At 37.6% G+C, this 26,106-nt stretch overlaps 2 protein-coding genes across 8 annotated transcripts in view; one reads left to right on the top strand and one right to left on the bottom strand.

Moving 5' to 3' along the window:
- The window catches only part of SLTM (SAFB like transcription modulator), a 45,357-nt gene extending 20,467 nt beyond the window's left edge, over nucleotides 1-24,890 (bottom strand). For 3 of the 7 annotated variants that reach the window (XM_023255288.2, XM_023255289.2, XM_023255290.2), the window contains exons 1-5: nucleotides 24,624-24,889; nucleotides 23,568-23,655; nucleotides 12,227-12,291; nucleotides 9,273-9,470; nucleotides 8,342-8,389 (exon numbers count right to left, since the gene is read on the bottom strand). In XM_023255288.2, the coding sequence (XP_023111056.1) occupies nucleotides 8,342-8,389; nucleotides 9,273-9,470; nucleotides 12,227-12,291; nucleotides 23,568-23,655; nucleotides 24,624-24,785 (561 nt within the window). In that variant the 5' untranslated portion in view covers nucleotides 24,786-24,889. Of the gene's footprint in view, nucleotides 1-8,341; nucleotides 8,390-9,272; nucleotides 9,471-12,226; nucleotides 12,292-23,567; nucleotides 23,656-24,623 lie in introns of all 7 variants that reach the window. The other 4 variants (XM_023255293.2, XM_023255295.2, XM_023255292.2 and 1 more) reach the window with 3 other exon arrangements.
- Nucleotides 24,891-25,268: 378 nt separating this feature from the next.
- Nucleotides 25,269-26,106, top strand: part of RNF111 (ring finger protein 111) — a 132,004-nt gene continuing 131,166 nt past the window's right edge. Inside the window, exon 1 of the mRNA XM_019832348.3 lies at nucleotides 25,269-25,686. The gene's annotated coding sequence lies outside the window, so the exon portion shown is untranslated. The remainder of the gene's footprint in view (nucleotides 25,687-26,106) is intronic.

Below are 26,106 nucleotides of genomic sequence, written 5' to 3'. Positions count from 1 at the left end.
CAAGTTAAACTGGTATATAATTTAGTAACATTAATTAGGGACACCTATCACTAGCATATATAGGATCTTCCAATCAGAACTAGAGGCCAGTTCGAGAAATGTGGCACATATCTGGTATATACAGTTTCAGACAAAACAGGTAAATCTATCAATAATCAGATCATCAATAAACTGTATTAGTTTCAGTATTCAAAACTAGTTTATATAAATCTGAATCTTACTCACATCAAGCAGTTGCCAAAGGACTGACCTGATTATCTTACGTGACTCCATTCAAAAGCACTTTTAGGGCATACTATTCAAAAGTAGTACCAGAAAGTATAAATTGAAGACACGCACTTTCAAGGGCTTAAATGCATATTAATAAAACAAACAAACAAAAACTCTTTCCAGGTATCTCAAAACTCAAAGGGAAGACTACAAGAACAGTTATCTTCAAATCACTCATTCCTCTGATCTGCTAAAAATTAATTCACAGCAGCCACATACACCCTGGAGGCCAACTACTTTTAAAAAGGTGTTTGCACAATAGGTAATCAAAAGAGTAACTCACACTTTTTAAAAAATATGATTTTAATTTTAAAATATGTGATCTCCTCACCTAATCTAAAATTAAGCATGTACTAGCCTGAAAACAGGAATACTGCAAGGGGATTTTCCCTTTACCAAGCAAATAGTGCAAAAACCACTGAAGTAGTCATAATCACACCAAGATAAAACCAACATTTTCCCATTAAAGATCTTAACAAATAACGAAATATGCATTTAAGCTCAGTAAAGGAAAAAAAAAAAGTGAAGGGATGTTTTAACTTATAACTTTTAAAATAAAAGCTGAGTAGAGGCACCTGGGGGGCTCAGTCGGTTAAGCGTCTGACTTCAGTTCAGGCCATGATCGGACAGTTCGCGAGTGTGAGCCCTGTATCAGGCTCTGTGCTGACAGCTCAGAGCCTGGAGCCTGCTTTGGAATCTGTGTCTCCCTCTTTCTCTGCCCCTCCGCCACTCTATTACTCTATTTCTCTCTCTCTCTCTCTTTCTGTCACAAATAAATTAACATTTAAAAAATAATAAATAAAATAAAGTAAAAGCTGAGTAGAAGTAGATCCTTTTCGGTCACAGTGGTATGAAGCTAGCACATACAAAGCCTTAGAGTAGTGGTTCTCAAACTTTGAGTCTGTATCAGAATCTCCTGGAAGGCTAATTAAAACAGTTTGCTAAGCACCAACCCAGAGTTTCTAATTCAGGTCTGGAGGCAGGGCTTGAGAATCTGCATCTCTAACAGGCTTCCAGGTGACGCTGATGCTCTTTCTTGTCCAGGGACCACACTTTAAGAACTACTGCCTTAGAGTGACAGCCCAGTAGTGAAAAAAGACTTAAACTGAACTGTAAATAAAACTTTAACTGGCATATTTATTTATAACACAATTTTAGATTCATAGAAAAGTGTGCGTTCTTTAAAAATGTCAAATATTTTACCATATGCTCAAACTTACATCTGGCAACAACCATATTTCTAAGAAACCATTTTAACAGATTTTTTGACTTTAAGCTAACATGTAAGTGCCCCAGTTAGGAAATGCCCAATTGTTTTACACACTAAAGTGTATGAAGGAAACTACAAACACTGAAACAACTAAGCCACAAGCTTAGGAAGTAAAAGAGTCCTGAACAAGTAGGTTATTGATTCATAGCAAAGTGAATCTTATTATCACTTAAGTCTGCGACATTATGCTCTGATAACTCTATTGTTGCTCTGGACCACAATGCTGAACCAGAATTTAGTTTCAATCATTATGTTTCTAATCTGCAACATGTGGAAAGGAAAGAGAAATGCTTTCACTTGGGTGGCATAACAGGCAATGGCAGCAAGGAAAGGATGGGTGAGACCAGAATTGGTGATTTATCTTTCTCTTTTAGTTTAGTAATTTGTCTTGGGGGAATAAATATACTGGAATATCTTTAACTTTTAATTGGAAGCAGAACAAATTAACTTAAAGAATGCAACTTGCCTCTCCTTTATCTACCAACAGCAACACCACTTTCCAGTTATTCTTTTAGAGATGCGATACTGACAGGTTTAAGAAAAAATGGCCAGGGGCACCTGGGTGGCGCAGTCGGTTAAGCGTCCGACTTCAGCCAGGTCACGATCTCGCGGTCTGTGAGTTCGAGCCCCGCGTCGGGCTCTGGGCTGATGGCTCGGAGCCTGGAGCCTGTTTCCGATTCTGTGTCTCCCTCTCTCTCTGCCCCTCCCCCGTTCATGCTCTGTCTCTCTCTGTCCCAAAAATAAATAAACGTTGAAAAAAAAAATTTTTTTTTAAAAGAAAAAATGGCCAAATTATCTCCTGTTTTAAACAGTAAAGGGGCGCCTGGGTGGCGCAGTCGGTTAAGCGTCCGACTTCAGCCAGGTCACGATCTCGCGGTCCGTGAGTTCGAGCCCCACGTCAGGCTCTGGGCTGATGGCTCAGAGCCTGGAGCCTGTTTCCGATTCTGTGTCTCCCTCTCTCTCTCTGACCCTCCCCCATTCATGCTCTGTCTCTCTCTGTCCCCAAAATAAATAAAAAAAACGTTGAAAAAAAATAAATTTAAACAGTAAAAAAAATTTAATTTTTAAATTAAAAAAAAAAATTAAGTATTGTGTGTTTTGTAAGAAACAAAATCCTGGGGCTCCTGGGTGGCTCAGTTGGTTAAGCGTCCAACTTTGGCTCAGGTCATGATCTCATAGTCCGTGAGTTCGAGCCCCGCGTCAGGCTCTGTGCATGGATTCTGTGTCTCCCTCTGTCCCTCCCCTCCCATGCTCTCTCTCTCCAAAATAAATAAACATTAAAAAATATTTTTTAAAAAATGCTTTCTGCTGTAGTTCCACTAGTTACAAATGTTATTTCTAGCTGCTAAAATAACTGGTAAGGTTTGCCTTACTTTGCTGAAGAGCTTTCAGATATTTACCCTAATTATTCAACATGTCTTCTGAAGGGTCTCATAATGTGAGTTTCTCAAATTAAAGGTAACACTAGCTTTACCACATATGCTTCAATGCCCCTAGAAGAGTCTGACCCGGCTTCTAGAAAATAAAACCAACTACAACACAGCTGAAGCACAAAAACAACTAGGGTTAGTAGAAAAGATGAGCCACGTATCAGTGCAGGTTTCACCGCGCAGTATGTGCAGTAAACAAAGTTCTGCTAAAGTCAAACCAAAAGCCCTAAATAAGCCTAAAAATCTTTGTAATACGGAAACAAACCAAGAAATACAATGGGAGATTTTTCCTGTCTAAATGATACATAGGATACGCATTTTCTCTGAAAACAATTTTCCTCCACCGAAAACAGGTTGTTTTCAGAATAAGAAATACAATAAGGAACAACAGTGTAAAGCATCCTTCCATATTAAACACTTTTTGAGCTTCTCTTGGAAAAAATGTAACATTTCACATATGAAAATGAAGCAAATGCTCTGTAAGGTAGGTACTCATGTTGTTTATCCTTATAGCAGGATCTACAACCCTTAGTCAAATGCCAAAATTCATATACAAAGCTACATTCTCCCCACCCCTCTCTCTCTCCTTTCCCCTAGGTTAATCTTGCGATACATGTAACATGTGCTATGTCAGAAGACCGCTTCTAGAAAGTCTCCTTTCCCTGACTTGTATGTAAATATTATATTCAGCCTGATTTTAAAATAAACCTTCAAAATAACCTTAAGCCACCAACTGTCTGCTATCTGGCAATATGCTAAAGATCACAGAAAACACAAAACACCTGGCATGTGATAAGCATTCAATAAATATTTATTGAATGAATTTACTGAATAATTGTGGTATAAGACACTACTATTTTCAGGTGAAGGGAATGAACTAACTGTTCATTTCCATGTACGTAACGGGCTTAGCTACAGCCCTGTGTGAGTATAATGGAATCAGAAAACAAGACTTACTAGTGTGCAGTGATTTAGTGAAAAGAATTCTAAACCAGGCATCATAACACCTGGATGTTTATCCTATCGTTGTCAACGAAACAGTTTCACTCGTGTTATCCATGTAGGTGAATTTTACCCATAAAATAAGGGATAACATATGACCTAAATAAATATAAACATCTGAGTAAGATAATGGATGTAAAAAATTCTCTGTAAACAATAAAGCACTACATAAAAGATATTAGGGAAAGTTTTAGGGAGCAGATATAGATAAATCTGGCTTTAGGGGTACACAGAATTCATATGACAAAAAAAGGGTATCAAATTAGTGAAATATTAAGGGCAAAGGCAAACAGAAAAAGGAATATACATGGTGTGATTACCAAAGACTGAAGAGACTGAGATTAGAGGAAATTTTGAAGAATTACAGAATCAGCAAATATAAACATTTTTGAGAAAAATTCCCCCAAATTCTTAAGTAAAACGAGTATCTTCAAGCTAGTAAACAAGATCACAACCAGAATGCACATATGCTAAGTGCCAGGATCTATAATTAATCCTAACATCAATGCAGCAGGTAGGAATTAATGTTCACTTTACAGACTTAGAAACTAAGAGAATCCACCCAAAGTCAAAATATTATTAGCAACTAAAAGAAGCACAATTTGAACCACATTCTTGGCTAACACCTAAAGGCCAAACATTTAAAGTAAGTAAGCCTGAAAACTGGCTTTAAATAAATACATTCCTATACAAATATACTGCCCATTTGCTTGTATCTTTAGGAACAAATAATAGAAGAATGTATCAGGAATTTAAAAAGTTTGCCATCAAGGGAATGAGTGGAGGGGACTTTTTTTGTGTGGATGTGAGTTCTACGCCCAATGTGGGGCTTGCACTTATGACCCTGAGATCAAGGTTCACATGCTCTACCAAATAAGCCAGCCAGGCACCCCAGAAGGGACTTTTCTGAATGTATTTTCTCGTAGCTTTGATTTTGAAACCACATAAATATTGTAAATAATTATAAAATTAAATTTCCTAGTTTGAATTATAGACTCACAAAAAGTTACAGATTCAAGTTTTTTAAAAAGCACACCTTAATTATTGAAAATAAAATGAAACAAGTCAACCTAAATATGTATGAGTTGGTGATATAATCCTATAGAGCAGAACTCGTCCAAAATAGTATAGTCTGTTCACTCCTAGAAGGGTACATCTTTAGGACAGATATACTGGGGAGAAGTTATTTTCACTAATCTTTTTGGTAATAGTGTTGATATTAAGTTTCTAAGACTATTTTATGTGTACCATAAGACAAAGGAAATGATTAACTTGCAAGTATCCCTGTGACCTCAAAATTTATTTAACTTGAAAGCAAAAACAAACCAAAACACCACACACATTCCCTAGCACCGTACACTGGAAGAAAAGACCTAGAAGACATGAAAACCCAGCGGCAATGAACTACATCCCTACCACCGAAACTATTTTCTTGAAAACCATTTACCACTATAAAGGGAAAAAATGGCTAATTAGGTCTAGAGCAGAAAAAGGAACATCATAACATACCAGAAAGCAAGGAAGCAATCAAAGACTACTAGGATCATGTTGAAATGAAGAGGCTCTCACAAGCTACAGATACAGATGGGACAGTTTGAACACTGAACAAGGATAACTACAATGGACTGAAATACATCAAATACACTTAAATCCATGAGTTCAAAATGAAACTAAGGGAGACAAAAAGGAAAAATAACAAGCTCATTAGTCAGTGATAAACCAGCTCGTTATTCTCAAAACTGGTAAATAAAAGGAAAAGAAATGAGGCATAAGTATATACGCTGGCTTTCCTTTGTCAATGGTACCACTGGATAACCAAACAGTATGAGCTATTTTTATTTCTAGGAACATCCTAGCTGATCAGTAAGAAAAAATGATAGAATTAGAATATACTACTTTGATCAAAGGGGTGTGGATCATCAATGATTGGTAGCATCACCAAAAAGTTAAAACCAGACATGACATGCATCCAAATGGAAGAACACTGTTTCTGCAGTAGTTGGGTGTGTTGGGGTGGGGTGCCCTGAATTGGACAGCAAGTCTCCAGATCCTATAACCGACTTACCAATTTAGAGAGAATACAGTAAACAAAGACACATGTTGAACGACTCCACAGAAATGTAATCAGCAAAATCTAGACTTCGGAAAGCCTATAACACGGGTTGGCAAAAAAGAGGCTAGATACCTCTTTTTATAAATATTTTTACTGAAACAGCCATGTCAGTTCATTTACCTATGGTCTACAGCTGCTTTCACACAACAATGGCAGAGCTGAACAGGTGTAACACAGACCATATGGCCCACAATGGCTAAAATATTTTCTACCTACTCCCTTAAGAAAAACTTTGCCAACCCTTGCTCTACAGAATATACAACTCAATTTCTTCAACAAATAAACTGAAGGAAAAAAGATGGAGGGGAAAAAAACCTATAAACTAAAAGAAATTTAATAAACATTTCAATCAATCACAGTAGGTACATCTTATTTACATCTGATTCAAACAAAACCTGTGAAAATAAGAAAAAAAGCAAAAACTTACACACAATTGAACATTTGAATACTAAGTGTACACGTAGGGAGATTAAAAATCTTATCAGGAGTGATATTGTAAAAAAGTAAGTTCTCTTTTAGAGATACATAATGAAAAATTTAAAATGTCCAGGATTTGTCTGAATAATGCAGAAAAGGAAAAGTGAAAGGAGGTATAAATGAAACAAGACTACCCATGAGTTGTAATGGCTAAAGCCGGGTGATCATTACGCTCTATGTAGTATTACTTAATGCACACAGTAAAACAACACGTTCAGAAGCATTAGATCACAATGAAACATAGAAACATTTTTATATATTGCTAAATGTTCCACTCTACATTATTCACAAAGAGAAAAAAGGTCATTTTAAATCGTAAAGAAAACTTCTCTGAAGATGTACCTTCCCAATCTTTTGATACAGTAAAGCCCTTGATGAGGAATAAGTGTTCACTCATCATCAGGATAGAAGGGAAGCATGGCCATCTCCAGGCCATAAAGATTTGTGAAAATTTTTAAAAAGGCATCCATTCCTTAAAGTACTTTAATCTGTTAAATTTTTATAACAAATATGTAATCTATGATGTGAATGGGGACCTTAGAAATGATCTCTTTACACAGCTCACAACCTACACAACTCCAGGAGTGGGCCTTGGAGCAAATTAACAAGCTAGTTGCTAAGGAATATGAAGAGCTCATACCTTTTTGCAAATTAGTTAATCTAGAAAAGGTATTCCCCTAATCTGAGAGTTAATATTCCTCACCTATTCTTTATCACTCAGAAACTAACTTAGTTGGAGACAGTATGGGGGACAAATCTACAGACAGGCATAGTCCTATCATTTCCTTCCTGAATATTCCAAATTATCAGACACATTTCTCCCAGAAATGCAGTTTCTCCCCCCACTGCAATAAACGCAGAAAGCCAAAATACAGCCTCACCAGCATTGGTGGTTCAACATCATTTCAAAGGCAATAGAGCTGCAGGAAAGAAGGTGTGACCAGAGGCAATCAGCTAAGCAGTCCACAAGTATGAGCTCCACTTACATACTCTTCTGGCAAATATTACGGTAAGGAAATAACAGTCTCGATCCCTATTTTTTCTTAATCTAGTAAAGAGAGGAAACTCCTATCTCTATTTCAAAGCATACTATTTAAAGAAGGTAGATGAAAAAGGGGTTCTTGAGTACAGATGAGGAAAAAACAAAGAATAAGTTAAAAAGGAAACATTGTAGCAACTGAGCTATATGTGTTTATAGCCCCTGTAAGTCACTGTATATATAGATATACACTATCTATATCACATATACCAAAAACAACACGACACACAATAGAAGAGGAGTCATTTTCCACACACACATACACACACACATACCCTGAGTAAATTTCTAGAACAGAGACTTTTATCATTTTTATACTCTGTCCATTCTAGGTGTGTTAAATTAACAAAATCTTAACTAAAGCTTTAATAAGGGTATTAGTACTTTTAAATGATTGACTTCACAGCAAATTGCCAGAAAAAAAAAAATCAAGGAGAGGTAAACTTCTCAAAAGACTGGTAACCAGAGGTTTTTCAGTTTGTTTCTTTTTTTTTAACAGAAAGGATGGACTATTTTTATTTTTATTCTGAAAATGGTAAGAACCTTGTTATAATATCTTCCAATTACCTTTGTGGCAACAGAAATTTCAGCTGCCAATTTTAAGTATTTTGTATATACCAGTACTTAAACTGAATTTAAAGCAGTTTTATGAATTAGAGAATTATGAAGTCAAAATAAGATTCCTTTTCCAAGCCCTTCCACCCACAATATCATATTCATAGGACTAAATGTAAACTTACTTGGGCTGTTAGAAAGGTATCATCTTCACCTTCTTGAGCTTCAATTTCCTAAGTAAAAGGGTATACAATAGCTTTGCTTTACAAAATATCTGGGTAACATGAGAATGCTTTTATGCTATACCCAACTATCACTTGCCTTGTATTCTGCACAGTGTCTATGATACCGTCGGTACTAAGTCAATGCTTAATAATTCAGACTACACTTTTTGTTCCAACATAAAAACAGTCACACTGATAGAGGATTACAAAAATCTCTTGAGCCCTTCATTTATTTGGCTAAGTAGAATGGAAGTATTCTAAGCATGAATATTAACAGTACTGACTCCCTAATCCATTGGTTTTAAGACACACTAACATACTTCAAAACAAGACAAATGGTCTATTTCAATCAAATACTTTTAAAATTATATGCCTTTAAATTAAACTTGAAGTAATTACCCACCATTCATAACCAAAGAAATGCAAATTAATCCTTTATATCTACTAAAATAGCAAAAGAAAAAATAGCTACCATCCAGTACTGTTGGCAAGATCAGAGTGAACTGGTACACTCATCCATAATGGGGTAGAAAACAACTTATGTGTAAATGTCCAAATTAAGGGAGTGGCTATTTGACACACAGAAATCAATCTAGTAAGTTACAGTATAGCACACGCATTATGAAATTATGGTATGTTATATGAAAACATCACGTAGAATAAACAGCAACTAAAGGCATGATAACTACTATATAAAAATATATACAAATGTGGAAGACAAGCAAAAATTTAAAAGGTCATCTTAGGTGGTAGGATTTTGAGTGGTTTATAAATAACTCCAAAATGATATTTTTGAAAATTCTGAAACTTCCACATTGAACTAGAAAAAATACTTTTTATTATTTATTACTTAATTTATCCGTGTCGCATTTTTAAAAAACTGGCTAAAGACCTGACTTTCGATGTCCTCTTTTTCTATATCTTCTATTGCTTCTGCCTCTATTAATTCATGAGCTCTCTGGTTCTCTTCTGCAGAAAGTAACTCCTTGGAATGCACATTTTCTTCTTCATTTTCACCAAATTCTTCAGAGTCCTTTAGCTCGTCATTTCCATCTTGTTCATGTGCCTCTTGATTCTCCAATTCACAGTCCTTTTAATGGTAAGAAAATTTGGTACAACTAGAGGCAAAGTAGTGGAGGCTATCCACCAAACCTTTTTGGTAATTTACGTGTCTACATGTTTTAAATTTTACCATACTTTGACTTTATTCCCAAAGTCAAAGTTCAATCATTTTACCTTACACGTTTACTGTGTCTTTAAAAAGAGGGTGTCAAATCCCAAACTTACTGAACCATGCATCTAACTCCCCAAATCTCTCACACTGAGGTACACACTAACTGGATTGCTACTGGAGATGCTTTCAAGTTCCAGTTATTTAATATTTACCAAGTCACATCCCAGGAGTTGTCCTAGAAGATACGACTTCACAGAAATGACTTGATTTCTCCATATGCCAGTTTGATTTAACTTCAAAGACCCTGCAAGTCTTACATATTGTAACAAAGTTTATTTCTAATTTATAATAAGGCACCCCAACTGCTACATTCTGCTTTTGAAAAAATGCAAATAATTAAATGTATTTATTCTGAAATATATCACTGTGCCACAATCCCAGATAGGCAAGGGAACATAGGTTGGGGTTGTCTCGGTTAAGGAATTCTGTTTGCCCTTCAAAGTTTATGAATTCACAGTAATTCAATAGAAACAAAGAAAAGTAGCAATCTAGTTAGTTTCCTCTTTAACTGCAGAGAAAGGGTGGAAAGCAATGAACACCCTTCCCCTTTTCCTATTCTTATGGTAAATATAACAGGTTTAAGAAAAGGCTTCTGGGTTAAAAGGGGAAAAGTGCAGGGGCATGACTATCAATCACTCAGAGCTGAACTGCAGTGAGGAAATAGAAATTTCTGAGGGAGATGGGCAAAGAAAAGCAATATGATTGTATTAGAATGTGGAGTGCTTGGGAGCAGGATGTTTCTGGGGCAGTAGGTTTCACCAACCTCACAGCCTATGAGTGAGGAACACTGGAGACTGAAAATGGGAGTAGATGATTATGTAACAGGGGTAAAGGCAAGAAAAGAAAAGAAAAAAGAAAAGAAATGAAAAGAGAAAAAGAGAAAAAGAGAAAAGAAAAGAAAAGAGAACCGACTAAGGGAAATCACCCAGGGGACTTTATTTATTCTGAAATGCCAACTTGGACCATTCTCTTCACTTGTAAATGAAAGCAATTACTCTATTATTCATGTCTAGACAATAAGTAATACTTACTTACCACTACTGTATAAATTCTAAAATTTACCAATTCTAAGAAATTAGCATATTCACTTTATTTAAATCGAATACATCATATATGCCGTTACTTCCAAAGTGAAAAAAGAAGTACAAAGAAGGAACTGAAGATTTATTTAAATAGGACTTTTTTTTTTAAGCTCTTCTGTTCTTCTCGATATTATGACCAGGTTCACTTAATAACAACACAAAGCTATCCTTTGCAGCACATGAGACAATACTATTATGCTGAATGGACATATCTATCTCCTAACAGTTCAAATAAATGTGAGATTTTTGTGAACTGAAGAGCTGAAACAGAGATATTTGAAAATTAAAAGTTTTTTACTAAACCACAATGTTTTTCCAGGTTATGGATAGTTTTTACTCAGTCATACACTCACTAGTGAAGATACCTGGAGAAAATAAGAACAAAGAAACCTAAAGGAAGATGTATCACAAGAATAACAGAATACAGAGACTGGAGAGTTCTGAAAGGCTCAAACAAAAGCTAGTTACAGGCATGCAATCATCAATTTTAATGGCTCCTTGGGCAAGTATTTCCTAAAATTATCTGATTTCAAAGTTAAATCCTCACCATGAATTTCTTTCTCTCTGCATACCCTCAAAGTGCAAGGTGCAAAGTGTAGGGCATGTGGTATACTCTGTGGTCTGTGTGTCCCTCTAACGTGGGGAGGGGAGAGAGCTAGGCAGTAGGAAGAGATGGCCAGGTGAATGGACACAAGCTAACTTCACAGTAGAGCACACAGACATCCAGAGATGTTATGACCATATGGACTAACTACACAGAGAACAGAATATATGGGGGTATAAACGTACATAATTTAAGAGGAATTATGGTCATTAAATAATTCCTACAAATGCCACACTACTTAAGACCTAATGATCAGTAAGGAGCAGATCACATTAGTAAAAACACACACACACACACACACACACACACACACACACACACACACACCCAAGGGAAAAAAAAAAAACCTGTGATTAAAAATAACTTAGTACACAGAACTGCCACAACTCCAGCTAAAACTATATACATTATTTTTCTGATTGGTCAGTTTTGAAATACATTAATTTTTAGCCAAAAGAAACTGGCTTATTTATCTTTAAAAGGCAAAACAAATTTCTTAATTTGATCTTTCCTAAGTAGCAACACATCAGCAATCTTCTCTCTCCATTTTAAGAACTACTTTAAGCTAGTTTTGTATATTTTATACAGAAGCTAAATGCAATGAGAAGATGAAAAATAAATTATCAATACCTTCATTGCAGCACTTTGTCCAGGAACTAACATATCAATTGTCCTATAGCTGTTCCTCTGGCATCTATGTCTGATTTCTACTTAAAGACCTGGACAAAAATTATTTTTAGCCCTATGTCTCATTCAACTAAAGACAGTTATTGTATTTTTCAACTATGATGAGATTGACAATACTACATAGGTCTCTATCTTTATTTTACCTACATACATCTATTATTCAAGTAAACTGCATGAATTCATCATGCAAAATACTACACTCAAAACAAACATCTTAACCTGAGTAATTAACACTTTACCTTGACAAAAGCATCATCTTCCACAGAAGCATCTCCACTCAACTCATCTGCTTCCTGTTTTTTACCTGCGAAAGAAGGAAAATGGGCTAACAACCAGTATTTTATTACTTTAAGAGCAAAAAACATTTGGAAAAGTTTACCCCACAGTATCACTCTCTACTCCCAAATCATCGACCAAACTAATGCGAACTGCTTATAAACCACCTGCTCATAGCTGTCCCAGACAAAAAAGCTTTGAGAATGTCATGCTGTTTCACAAAAACAAACTGCACAAATAATCCTAACATGAACTCTTCATCTTAACTGACTTGATATACGTAATACACTTTCCTTTATGCCACTCAAACTCTCCTCTTCAATTCTCCCATTAAGTAGCAGCACCCTTCAACGGTGTTGTGTCTATCACCAGACATCTGATAGTTAAGTTCAAGGCTCATGTCCCCACAAAGCCATCCCTAGTGCTATTCTTCAACAAGCTTTCTCTGCAATAAAATACTCATACTTTAATCTACACCTTACACTCCATCAGTTGATAAAATATGCCTGGTACTCTCAAATACATCTTACTTCACCATTATAAAAAGGAAATTCCTTAAGTACAGGGACTGCTTTTATGCTTGTTTTGTATTTTTCCAAAGGCCTAAATATAAACCAAATATTAAGGCAAGGAGAAATTCCTTCAGACTGAAAACTGCTAATAGCTTCCAGAGAGACTACAGGTCTCCTCCACCCAACTCGCATCTTCAACCGTTACAAATCACTTGTTGGAACTTTAAAAATGTTTTCCACATTTAAAGAAATACATATTTTCCTCCAAGCCAATGCCAGAAGTTCACATTTTTCAGGTTGCTCCATAAAAACCTACTGAATAACACATGCATCAGAAATAGTGTAAAAAACACAACTGCTGGAACTGTAATATTTAAATTTTTAAAAAATGCATTTATTTTGAAATGTGAATGGATGTTCTTTCCTGAGGTCAACTAATCAACTTTTCCCATTGCCTAAAACAGGGACTACCGTGTACCTATCTTAAGCTTCTGTGACCCCCAGGGTAGAGGGTTAGGTATAAGGTAGCTGTAAAAAAAGTTAGTGTACCTCCCTTTCCCTAGTCTCCTCAACAGCCCCTATCTTCCATGTACTTCCAATATGAAACCCTCTCCTCAAAGGAGTGATAAAAAAGCAACAAGATTCTGATCCTTCCAGGTATGTGGCAAACAGTATTAAGAGTGGAGGTTTGGGAGCGCCTGAGCGGCTCAGTCGGTTGAGTGGCCGACTTCAGCTCGGGTCATGAGCAGGCGGTCATGAGAGCTTGAGCCCCACTTTGGGCTCTGTGCTGACAGCTTGGAGCCTGGAGCCTGCTTTGGATTCTGTGTCTCCCCCTCTCTGCCCCTCCCCTACTCGTGCTCTGTCTCACTCTGTCTCTGAAAAATAAAATGTCAAAAAAAATTTTTTTTGAAGAGTGGAGGTTTGTTTTTGTGCTTCTAACCCACTGAGGTAAAAGAGGGCTAAGAGGGCTTGTCCCTGTCTCTTAAGGACTTGTGTGACTCAAAAGACAAAGTGTGAAGCTTGTGTGCCATTCACTTCCTATTTGCAATGTTGGTGTTTGTATTATAGGGAAAATAGAAATTAGACGTTACTACAAGGGAAGCACCTGGGTGGCTCAGCCAGTGACTCCTGATTTCGGTTCAGGTTATGAACAATGTGAGCGTAGAGTTTCAGGCATGGAGCCTGCTTGGGATTCTCTCTCCCTCTGCCTCTGCCTCTCCCCCAGTCACATGCATGCATGCTTGCTCTCTCTCTCTCAATAAACATTAAAAAAAATGGAAGTTACTACAAAGGACAACCAACAAAGTCTGCTAGTCAGAAAGCATCTATTAATACATTAAAAAAAAAAAAATAAGTGAAGATGTTCCTCCCATGGAAAAGAAAATGGTATGAGGTGAGAAAGAGCTCACTACATTCTATCACATCTTGATAAAGTTCCACAGTACAAAAACCTTAAAGATGCTTCTTTTGGGGAAAAAAAAGCTTTTTAAAAATAGAGGACCACAAAACACACCACCAAGTAATCTACAGAGTAGAGCTTTGGGGGGAACTCCTTCAGAACGTTTGCAAACAGTATTTACTCCTTATGATTATAACCTGCTTTACAATTTACAAAGCATGTGGAAAAAAAAAAAGTTCAATTGATTTTTCTAAGCACCGTATGGTACATGGGGCAGGTAATCACAATATTATGAAAGAGAAAATGAGCCTGAGAGGTTAAGTAGCTTGCCCAAAGCTGGTAAATAGCATTGTCAGAACTGGATGCCAAGGCTTCTCATTTCCAGTCCTAAATTCTTTCCACTACATCTTACTATGACCTACTTAAAAGACATTATCCTAGTAAGGAGTGGTTAATTAACTCAGTTTGAAGATACTATCTTTAAAACGGCACCCTTCAGCATTATGACAAACTACATATGCTTTGCACATTCTGTGGTGAATTTCACTTTAGTTTACTTAAAGGAAAACCAAATTACACCACGGCAACAAAAATAACACCAGCAGTCACTATCCCTGCTTATGTGGCTTCCATGGTCCAGGTACCAGGATAAATGTTTTGTATACATTAATGTATTTATTTATCATCATAACTACTCTGAAACTATTATCCCCATTCTATAAAAGAGGAAACTATTGCTGAAAAATTAATCAGATTACAAAGCTAGTGAAGGCAGTGCTTCAATTTAAACCTAGGCCTATATTCCCACTTCTCAAAACCCACAAAGCCATTAGATCTTTGAGTAGCTACAAATGTGCCTATCGTTAAGACTATTATCTCTTGTCGTATAAAGAGAGGCTCCCAAAGCCACATCTACAAAATGTTTAAGTGTAAGTCTACTGTATCACGTTAAGATGCCGCATGACAAATAGGCAACAAGCAGCAGAGGTACACAGCAGGGCCCAGCTTTGCTATCCCGTACTGTTTTAAACAGCTCTATCACATGAAAGCACTAGAAATTTACTGTATCAGCTTGTAAACATAAAAACCACAAGGACAAGATTTTCAAACATACAGTGATAAAACCGTAGCAATAATTTGATAGATACACAGTGTTTAAGAAAACTGAAATTTTACCATCTTGGGAAACTGACCTTTACATTCTTAGACAATATAAGAAAATTCTGGTTGGTGTCTCACAGATGAGCTGACATCATTTTTGTTCTGTATATTTAGAATGAACAAACTTTATATAAAGACATCTTTGATAATTCCAAAATTTAAAAAAAACATGAAATTTTACACTCTAGCTTTTGAGTGATTTCATAATTCGTAACTTTGGGCTTACTTTACACGTGTTGAATTAGAAACTATACAGTAATTTCTTCCTTACTGAAAAAAGTATCATCCTTTCCTCATATAAAATATAACTCACATTTTAATAAGTTCTGATGATCATCATCCAGCCCAGAACCTGGTACAATGTTATATAATGAGCAGATGTGCTACCTGACTGATAATGGAGTGAATCATACATTGGATGTAACAAGGTCTGGATTGCTATTCAGCTCTCACGGGGACAAAAGGTAAGAGGTGGCAGGCCAGTCAAACTAGAAACATGTGCAAACCCATCCTGTCAGTAAGGCCTATAAATTCGCAACTTCAATGACGCTACAAAGTACCTCTATGAATTCCTAACTTAGGTCACAGATGAGAAGTAACTTAAAAGAAAAACCAAATCCTCCTCAAACTCCAATAAACAACATCACTTTTGGCACTTTTTTGTACAGTTAGTAACCATTTATAGCTCTATCTCTCATTTAAGCCTGTGCTATCAAAACTCCTACAGCAAGTTAATCAACTAATCTTTAATCCTTCAAGGATTCAGGCACGTGCCACAGAAATGGGAACTGGTGCAAAGGAAAGTAGTATGACCAGGATGAGAGCTAACTTAAAGTTTAATGTTATTGAAGCCTAATTTTTTTTTAAGATTTTATTTTTAAGCAATCTCTACACACAATGTAGCGCTGGAACTCACAATGCCAAGATCAAGAGTCCCACACTCCACTGACTGAACCAACCAGGTGCCCATTTAAAATTTAAAAAAAAAAAAAAAAAAAAATTAAGTAAGCTCTACATCCAACGTAGGGCTCGAACTCACAACTCCAAGATCAAGAGTCTCATGCTCTACAGACTGAGACAGCCAGTCACCCCTGAAACCTAACTTTAATGCTTTGAGGAACTAAACTAGAAAATTAGTTGAGCAGTAAAGATAGTCTGAATATCAAAATACAAATAGAAGTAAAATTAATTTATCACATCTTAAATTATCCATAGTAGTAACACATGGCTATTTTTGGAATTAGAGAATTTCATATAAAAACACTGCAATATTCTTCATGTGATTTTAGGGTCTAGGGTAAAATGGCAAAGTAAAAATATTTACACCAAAGGAAGATGACGCTAGAAACAGCTCTTTATTTATGCAACATAAATGTTTATAGGTTCACAGATCTTAAATTTTATAATTAAGGATAATTCAGAATTTTCAGATTTTAGAAGAGTACAATGTATATATATATATATATATATATATATATATATACATATATATGTATATATATAATTTATTAATCTAAATTTCCCAGTGGCTTCTGGAACAGGGTCTCCCAACCAATCACAGAAATACTTGTGCAATGAAATACATGCACATTCATGCCAAATAAGATAAATCAAGACTATAAATAAATCAAGGCCTTAAACAGCTTCACTTTTGCCACCAAACTTAAGAAAAAAAACACAATTTTTAGAACTTTTGTATTTCAGAATTATGAATAAAGGATTCTGGGTCATAAATTGGCTTTCTCCTCCAAAGGCAAAATGGTCATATAAGGGTTTGCAATTCTCCTTTTCAAGTTCAGAAACACCTCCAAAAACAAAAACAAAAAACTCCACACAATAAGTAGGTTTAAAGTAATTTTGCCAAAAAACTTTGTGACTTGAGCAACTCTTCCCTATAAACATTTACAAAATATAAAATGTAGAAATGGTTAGTCATAAAATTGTGATTTAAGAGGGGAGGAAATCAGAATATAAGCCAAACTGAACATGAATGTTTCCAGCAACACCCTGTCCCCAATTACATGCAATATTTAAAAATAATCAGACTATGCTTTGTGTTAATTGTTTGCATACAATTGCATACAATGTTTTAACATCTCTTCATTAGACTAATATCTTAGTAATAAAACTTTTCTAAAAGACCTAATAGCAGCCATCCAATAGGTCATTTTTTATATATTTTTTAATCTGAAGATAATTATTCACTATAAATCCAGAAAACACCAAAAGTATGCTATTTATTTTTTTCATGTTTATTTATTTTTGAGAGAGAGCATATATACACCCACAAACGGGGGAGGGGTAGGGAGAGGGAGGCAAAGAATCCAAAGCAGGCTCCAGGCTCTGAGCTGTCAGCACAGAGCCCGACGTGGGGCTTGAACTCACAAACTGTGAGATCATGACCTGAGCCAAAGTCGGAAGCTTAACCAAATGAGCCAGCCAGGTGCCCCCAAATATATAGTTTAAAAAATTTGTCAACTTTGTCATCTATAGATAACTATAAACAAAGACACACACACAAAATGCACACGCGCATACACATGAGATTTTAATCTAAAAGGCAGCAAAAATGTAACTCAATTTTTAATGGGTTACTTATCTATTCTACCAATAAAAATAAAATACTCCTGGCTAACTCTAAGTCCTGCTGTCAGAATCAAATAAAGCGGTGTGGAGTTTTTTGGAAAATGTAAAGTACACAAAACTGCCAAACAGAAAGAGGTAAAGGAGAACGGTGCCAAGCTTCAAGCTCTAGTCTAGATCAGCCAGCGGTTCTTAACTCTGTGTGAGAATCACCTGGGGAACTTTTAGAAAATAATGAAGCCTATGCCCCCAACAGAGCAGCCAAAACCAAATCTCTGAGGAGGCAGGAGCCTGGTATCTGTATTTTTAAAAACTCAAAATGACTCTAACATAGTTCCTAGGACGACTGAGCATAAATAAGCAGCTAGGGAGAATGAAAAGAATGTACGAGGAAGACTACTGCTTTCAGGTTCTCCAGACTAGAGAAAATTTCAATTTTATCTGCCTTTAACAAAACACCATGTATGATGTGAGCCTATTTTAGTTGTTGAAAAAAAAATCCGTAAACATAAATCTATGAGTACATGTACACACACACCTTAGATAAACAAGTAACACCTGTGATAGTTTCAGGGTGGTGGAATTATAGGCAATTTTCACTTTTTAGTACTTCTCCAGATTACTGAATTTTTTTAAATGAACACTACTTCACTTTAATAATCAGGAAAACAATACTGTACAGCTATATTGCAAACTACTATTCCAGGGTACCAGATCTGCCACAGATAGCTAACTTAGGCTGTGGAATTTAGGATGAGAACGGTTAACTCCTAGAAATGCACAACCTTGATGCCCTTTTATATGATAGATACGTGAGAACTATAGTAGAGTCAATTAAATAAACCCCTGAATTCTACCCTTACACCCTAAATCATTGTTCAACCTGTTCGTTAAAGTCATTTCGGACGCTACCAACTAGTAATAAATATTTTTTCCCCCTAGTTCCTGGACAACTCATACTTTATTTTCATGAAAGAGGAGTTCACAAAAAAAGAGTTAAAGTCTGAAGCCCTCTGCCCCTAATTTAGAATGCTTAGAAGAGGACTAACTTGGGAGAAGCACACTGTCTTAAAGAACTAGAAAATTCTACCTACCTTGATACACACCACATTTGACACAATAAAACAGCTGGAAAAAGTACACAGGTGCTTTGATGATAAACATAAGCCACCATATAAACTGCATAAGACAAAATGCAAGTTCTAATGGCGGAGGTAAAAGGTCTGACTTGCGGATGCAAAAATGACATACACAACTTCTAAGCCTGGACAATATTCTAGCAAAAGTTATGAGGAGTTCCAACAGAGCAACAGAGTGGTAAGGAATAAAAGGCTGTTGCAATGATTCATGTGTTCTAAGAGTAAGTACACTTTACATGTCAGTGCTTAAGGGGGAGCCACCACTGCCACTGGGAAAGGTACCTCTTGAAGGGAACACACTATTAATCTCTGACATACATGCTTCCAACAAAGAAACAGACAATTAAAGTAAGTACCAAAATAAGCACTTCTAAAAGCAGTTAAAAAAGCCATCATACAGCTGTCAGTATTCATCCAACAAATATTTTCTGAGTATCTATTATATGCCTAGCATTATGATAGGTATTACAGAGACTAATGTAAATGAAGACTATGTCCTTACCCTCACAAAGTTTCTAGCCTAGTGGGTATCCAAAAGGCTATCCTTTTGACAATCCTGTCCCCAAAGCCCTTGTCAATGCCACAGTTCTGATTAGTTTCCTTAACACCCAACAAACTAAGTTTAAAAAAAAAAAGGCAAGAATTAAAGTACATTAGAATACTGTATTATATTAAATATATTTTATGCAGTTTACTATATCCTTATCAGACATCAATTTCAGAAAGCTTTACACAGTAAACATGTAACTAATTTCATTGTCTGTGGTATTTTTCACACAAAATTAGGCATCAGGTGTTTGGATAAACCTATAACCCAAAATTATACTTGTCTCTACAGGAGGAAAAAAAATCAGATTTCACGTAATAGTTTGAACCTTTACTAAGTCTACACGTATTGCAAGTGTGTTTCATCATAAGTACTGCGTTATATATAAGTCGTCTGAATACTACACTGATTAACCACATAAAATAACTTCTGCTGCAGTTCAGAGGTGACTCTAAGGGTTGAAAATCAAAAGGATGTGATATGCCATTGTTAAGCAAAGCAAAAGAAACCTTAAAACTATAATCTCTAAAACAAGTTAATGAAGAGTTAGCGCTACCTGTTTAACTGCTTTCTTAACACACACCCAAATAATAGGACAATAAATTTCCCCGGTAAAGCTTTCTTCTATGTTACTTACTAAAAAGTTCATAGCAAAGAGAGCTGTATGTAAAAACACTCAGAAGGGAGAATTAGTATAAGCTACAAACTGTTTCACCATATTAACTGCATGCAAACAGATTTTATAAATATTAGAACCAACTATAACATTACCAAAATTTATTACAAGCTTATGCTTGCAATAACTACATTTTTTAAATACTCTAAAATACAGTTAAGAATACAGATCCCTCTTCCTCTAATCTGTCTAAACACAAACATTTTTAAAAAAAATTTTTAACACTTATTCATTTAAAAAAATTTTTGTTAACATTTATTATTGAGAGAGACAGACAGACAGAGAGAGACAGAGCATGGGAGGGGCAGAAAGAGGGGGAGACACAGAACCTGAAGCAAGCTCCAGGCTCTGAGCTGTCAGCACAGAGCCGGACGCGGGGCTCGAACTCCCAAACTGTGAGATCATAACCTGAGCCGAAGTCGGACGCTCAACAGACTGAGCCATCCAGGCGCCCGGTCATTTATTCATTTTTGAGAAACAGAGACAGAGCATGAGTGGGAGATGGGCAGAAAGAGAGGGAGACACAGAATCTAAAGCAGGCTCCAGGCTCTGAGCTGTCAGCACAGAGACCGACGCGGGGCTCGAACACAGGATCCGTGAGACCATGACCAGAGCCAAAGTCGAACGTTTGAGCCACCCAGGTGCCCCTAAGCAGAAACATTATAACATACAAAATTTTTTAAAGAAATAGCGACCCTGCATTTATAACAATAAGCTTAATATTTCACATAATTTTCCAGGTCCATTAAGCTTAATCTCTTGCTTTCTTAACATCATTTGAACTTTTATTTGCTACCTTAAGATGATCATAAGAAATATTTTTTTTCCCTGACAAGCTATTATATGCTGTATCTTGCTGATGTCTACATGACTACCTCTGAGTAATCCCTTCGTTTTCCTTTTCTAATAATCTGTTCTAAAGAATATTTACAATGATTGAGCACCTATGAGCTCTACTCTTCCTTCCTTATACATCTATTTTAATTGAACAGAAAGCATTTTTCTTCTGGCTCCTGGCTATATATAATCATTAAATTTCAGAACTCAAAGAACCTTACAGATGATCTAGTAAAAAATTACAATTAAAAAAAAAAGAAAAGAAAAAGGAAACAGATCACTGAAGGAAAGGTAGTGTGACCAAAATGAAGTTATTTTCAAGCTAGATATTTTTAAGTGAAATACGATTTGGAAAAAAGAACTTAATGCAGTAATTCAGCAATTAGACTGAAAAAATGGCACCACATTAAAACACTTTAATTTCTCAAGTTCTTGGTTTTAAAATTGTTATTGATATTTTTAAGTTTCCATATTTAAATTTCAAATTTTAAAATATTATTTTTAAACTTAATTTAAAATTTAAAATAATCTTATTTATAGGCATCTTTCATTTAATTGCACATTGATTCAAACCAGGTTCTTAGTTTGGGATTTATATTATGTCTTTGTAATTCATAGAATTTTTAGTACAATTATAAATGGAATTTAAGGAGATAAGAGCTATTTATCATGCATGTTCTAGAATGAGTCCCATTAAGCACTCAGTAGTAGCCTGCTACAGACAAAAGATTAAATGTTACAACTTCTAACTAAAGACCACAAGACACCTGCACAACAGTGTTATGGAAAAATTAAAGTTCAAGTATCCTAATAATCCACATAAAGGAAAAAAAAGGAATTGATCATATGTACACACACACACTGTATATAGAAAAAAGAAAAACTTATAATTTTATACTTCTGAAATTATTTCTAAGGGTTAGATGAATGAAATTCCTAATAACTGGAAAAGAGATACACAGAGAAATTAAAAATAGGTGAGAATGAACAAATCAGATGCAGTTTACTTCAGATGCTAAAATCGATAATCAGCTTGAATAATCTGGAACTATGATTAATACATGGCATCTGTTAAACTATCACAAGGTGCTAAATAAATGACATGAATCAAAATCACTATAAGATACATGGTTAATTCCTGATCAACTTATTTCCAAAATTTTTATCCTTCATTTTGAAATAGCCTCTGGTTTGTCAGCATAGGCTCCTCAGCACAAGTTTCTCTAAACACAGGGAAATGTATCTCTCAAAGTGATACACTGTGTCAGTTACATTAAAAGCCACAGATCTTCAAGATAACTTTGTTATTCCTCTAAACTCCATTTCCACCTCTGTCATTCCCATCCTACCCAGGAAATACTCCTTAGCCTTTATCAATTTCCTTGGGCACAAAAGGGGAACTCTTGCAAACATATGAAGACTCAAATAGTGAGATGGCGTCAAGATCTATCCAGTCCTAGTACCTACAGATTGCTTGAGATCAAATGTTAAATTATTTCACTCGAGTTACAGTCAATCTGGTTCACGGCAGACAGAGTGGTATTTGGCTCACTTAAAGCAATAAGGAAAGTGAGATTTTTAAAAATTCTGCAGCTATCCATGACATACTCTACATGGAGCTTGGAAATAGGTACCTGGATCCAGATATCCACATCATGTCCACCCTCTACCACTGTCCTTACAGGAGGGTGGGAGAAATTTGTAATTATTCAAATGAAGATTTCAACTACCAGAATATTTTTAAAACACCTAAGTCCCATTTATATCATCAAAGTGTTAATTTAAAACCACTTTTTACCTATTCATTAAATCATATCCTGGAAATATATTCTAGCCTAATTTAAAAGTTATAAAATTAAAATCTTTAACATATCCCTATGATTTAAAACTTTTTTTAAAGCTAATTAATCATGGATTTTTTCCCTACCTTGTTAGTATGATTGGTGAGGTCTTTTTGAATTTCACTGAAAATCAGAAATGTATAATAGCATAAATGGAAATTAAGTTCACCATGTCAAACAAAATACTAAACATAAAGGTTATAAAATTTTAATATATTAGAGAAAACAGCAGGAGTCAAGGTGAAAGATTTGGAAGGAATTCCATCAATACTCTGCCAATTGTGGGGCAAGGTAGACATGTATTAAACTGCATTTTATTCTTCAGGTCTTCACACTATGAAGGAAGCAACATTATGAAACTTGACTTTGTAATTTTTTGGAAGCAATCAAGAACTGGTCTCACTTTCAGGTCAGCTTCAGCCAAATCTTAAGGGCTACAAGTTACCCAGAGCCTGGCAACAGTAACTTTTCTTCCTTGACCCAAGAAGGCAGAGTGCCAGAGGGAAATAGCAAAGAGTAGCACTATATAAACAGGGCAAGTGGCACAAGAGCAGAGGCAAGTTATATAACCAAAATATATTTTAAAATATGTTCATAACTCGTAACAACCTTTGCCTTTGGTTGGTTTCTTGTTTGGAGTATCAGTTGAAACAGTTAATTCAATATTATCTGGATCGCCTCCTTCCTCTTCAATAGCCTACATTAGAAAGAGAAGTTAATATGCTACACAATCTATCTAAACTTATTTTATAAAAACGAAAAAAAATTAGCAAACCTCAAGCCTCAAGACATTAGAATTGCCAGTCATTTCATAAACCGACTTCCAAAAAGAGCAATTAAACTACACGAGTGTGAGAAACTTTCACGGGGAAATACCATTAGGTACCAAAATCACATGGAGTTTTAAATTCTACCGAGTCGAGATAATTAAATATCACATATTATCATACTGAACAAAAGTCTAAATATTCTCAACTGCAGAAAAGTTGCTAGCTATGAAAGTACATAACTAAAAAGAGCTCTCCTAATTTCTATAATGCAGCCTTATTTCTCCTGTACTACCATTCCACCGCTCACTCAAACCAGAAAGATAATCAGGGATGAAAAAGCAGATTACTGCTCTGATGCAAAAACTGAAAACCCAGCGAAAACCAAACCCTCTCTCTGACCCACCCCTCAACTCCCACTACCAATTCCCCCCACAAGATGGGGAGGAAACGGTTGGGCACAATTAAACGGTAACTTCGCAGAAGTCACCAAAGTAACCAGTCCCTCCGAGGCCAAGAAATGCACGCGCTCACCACCGCCAAAGACTGGGGACCGAGCGCCTCCCGGGTCTCCACGATCGCCCTTGGGAGGCCGCGCCGGCCGTCCGCAGCCCTCGCAGCCTGGCGGGGACGGCCCGGAGGAGGCAGGGGCGCGCACGGCTGCGACGGCCGGTCCCGGACGCCTCGCGGGCCCCTCGCAGGCCCAGCCCGGCTTGCGGGGGCGGGGGCGCCGCGGGAGGGTCCTCACCCTCCCCGCGCGCGCGCGGGCGCCGCCCGGGGCCTCTTCACCGCGCCGCCCCGCGGGCCCCGGCGGCTGCCGGCGGCCGGGGGCTGCGGCGGAAGTGGGGGCTCCGAGGCGCGGCCTAAGCTCCCCTTCCCGGACCTCGCCGGGCCTCACCTGCTTGAGTCGGGAGACGAGTACTGTCTTCACTCCGGTGATGTCTAAGTTCCGCCGCTTCAGCTCGGACTTGAGATCGATGACCCGCAGATCAGTGATCTTTTTACCTTCCGCCTGACCCGAGGCGGCCGAGGCTGCCACAGCACCGGTAGCGGCAGCCATTTTAGAAGAGCAGCGCGCTGCCGAGGCAGCGAGTGGGCTGCAGGGCGGCGGCAGCAGCGCCAACTTCGACCCAGGCCTCAGCGGCCGCCGGCGCCGCGCAGCGCTGCGCACAATGAGCCGCTGGCCCCGCCCCCTGTCCGCCACCCCAGCGCAACCTGCAGCCGCAGCCAGCACCCGGATGACGGGCGCGCGTGCGCACTGGCGCAGGGGACGGCGTCCGGCGCGCTCCCCAGAGCCGGCCGCGGCCACCTGGGCGGCGCGACCCCTTGCGTGGGCTGGGAGGTCGGGCACGTCCAACCGCACCAACGTCCGCTGCGCCGCGGTTCTCCCGCCTCTTCGTTAGCCATTTTCTGGCAGCGTCTGGAGACTTGAGCAACAATAAGTGTCGGGCACTTCGCGGCGTAGATAGTTCGCGTGTTACTCAGCACAGACCGAGGGGCGTGTGCGCGCCCTGAACCTCCTCCAGAGAGATACTTTATCAGACCTGCTGAATAATCGAAAAAAATGTGGCCAGTGTGCGCTAAAGAACGAGGCTCCCCGAGTGCCAATCAAAAGACCGGAAAGAAACCGCGGGGCAGTTTTAGAAAATAAAGAACGTAGAGGGCTCTGAGGGTGGCCTGGGTGACAGGTCCCACTAACTGGCTCAGGAGGAAACATGCCTTCAGCCCGGGGAGGCTTCGTTTGTTTCAGGGCTGCCCTACTCGCTAGAAAATCAGGACAACTGCCCCTCTGCGTTGGCCTCAGGTTACCGTCCTCTCCGGTGGACCTGAGGGCTCAACACGAAAGTGATCACCGAGTGAGGAAGGTAGTTGATAAGTACTCGTGACCATTCTCATACGGTCCCCGCCAAATTGGGGATCCCAAGAGCAATCACCATCTTATGAGGGGCCGGCCTGTACAAGTGAGTACCTCTCTGTAACTTTAGTCAGTGTTTATCATCAAAGCGTAAGCAGGTATGGAATAAAACTGTTCCTCTGCATTCCGCACACTGCTTGCGGCGCACCAGGACTTAACACTGGCATTTTCCGGTTTTAAAACTTAAATTGACGAGGTCTGTCTCGCTTTATGTTGTTTTTCTCTGGTTGGCTGAACAAAAAGGAGAAAAACTGGACATCATAAAATAATACTTGACATTCGGGTAGTTCTTACCCGTCTATAACGCGCTTTGACATGCAACAACCCCCTTAATCCTTCCGAATTCCGCGGGGTGAAATCTATGCGAGGCTTAGGGAGATTAAATGGCTTGTGCGTGTTCGCGTAGCTGGTATGTGGCCGAACCGGTGCTCAAATCCAGGTCTCCTGATTCCAAGTCCAGTTCTGC

The sequence above is a fragment of the Felis catus genome, chromosome B3, assembly GCF_018350175.1.
Source record: "Felis catus isolate Fca126 chromosome B3, F.catus_Fca126_mat1.0, whole genome shotgun sequence".
In the NCBI taxonomy this organism is placed as follows: Eukaryota; Metazoa; Chordata; class Mammalia; order Carnivora; family Felidae; genus Felis; species Felis catus.
The sequence above is the reverse complement of the archived record's forward strand: the minus strand, read 5'-3'. Positions and strand labels throughout refer to the sequence as shown.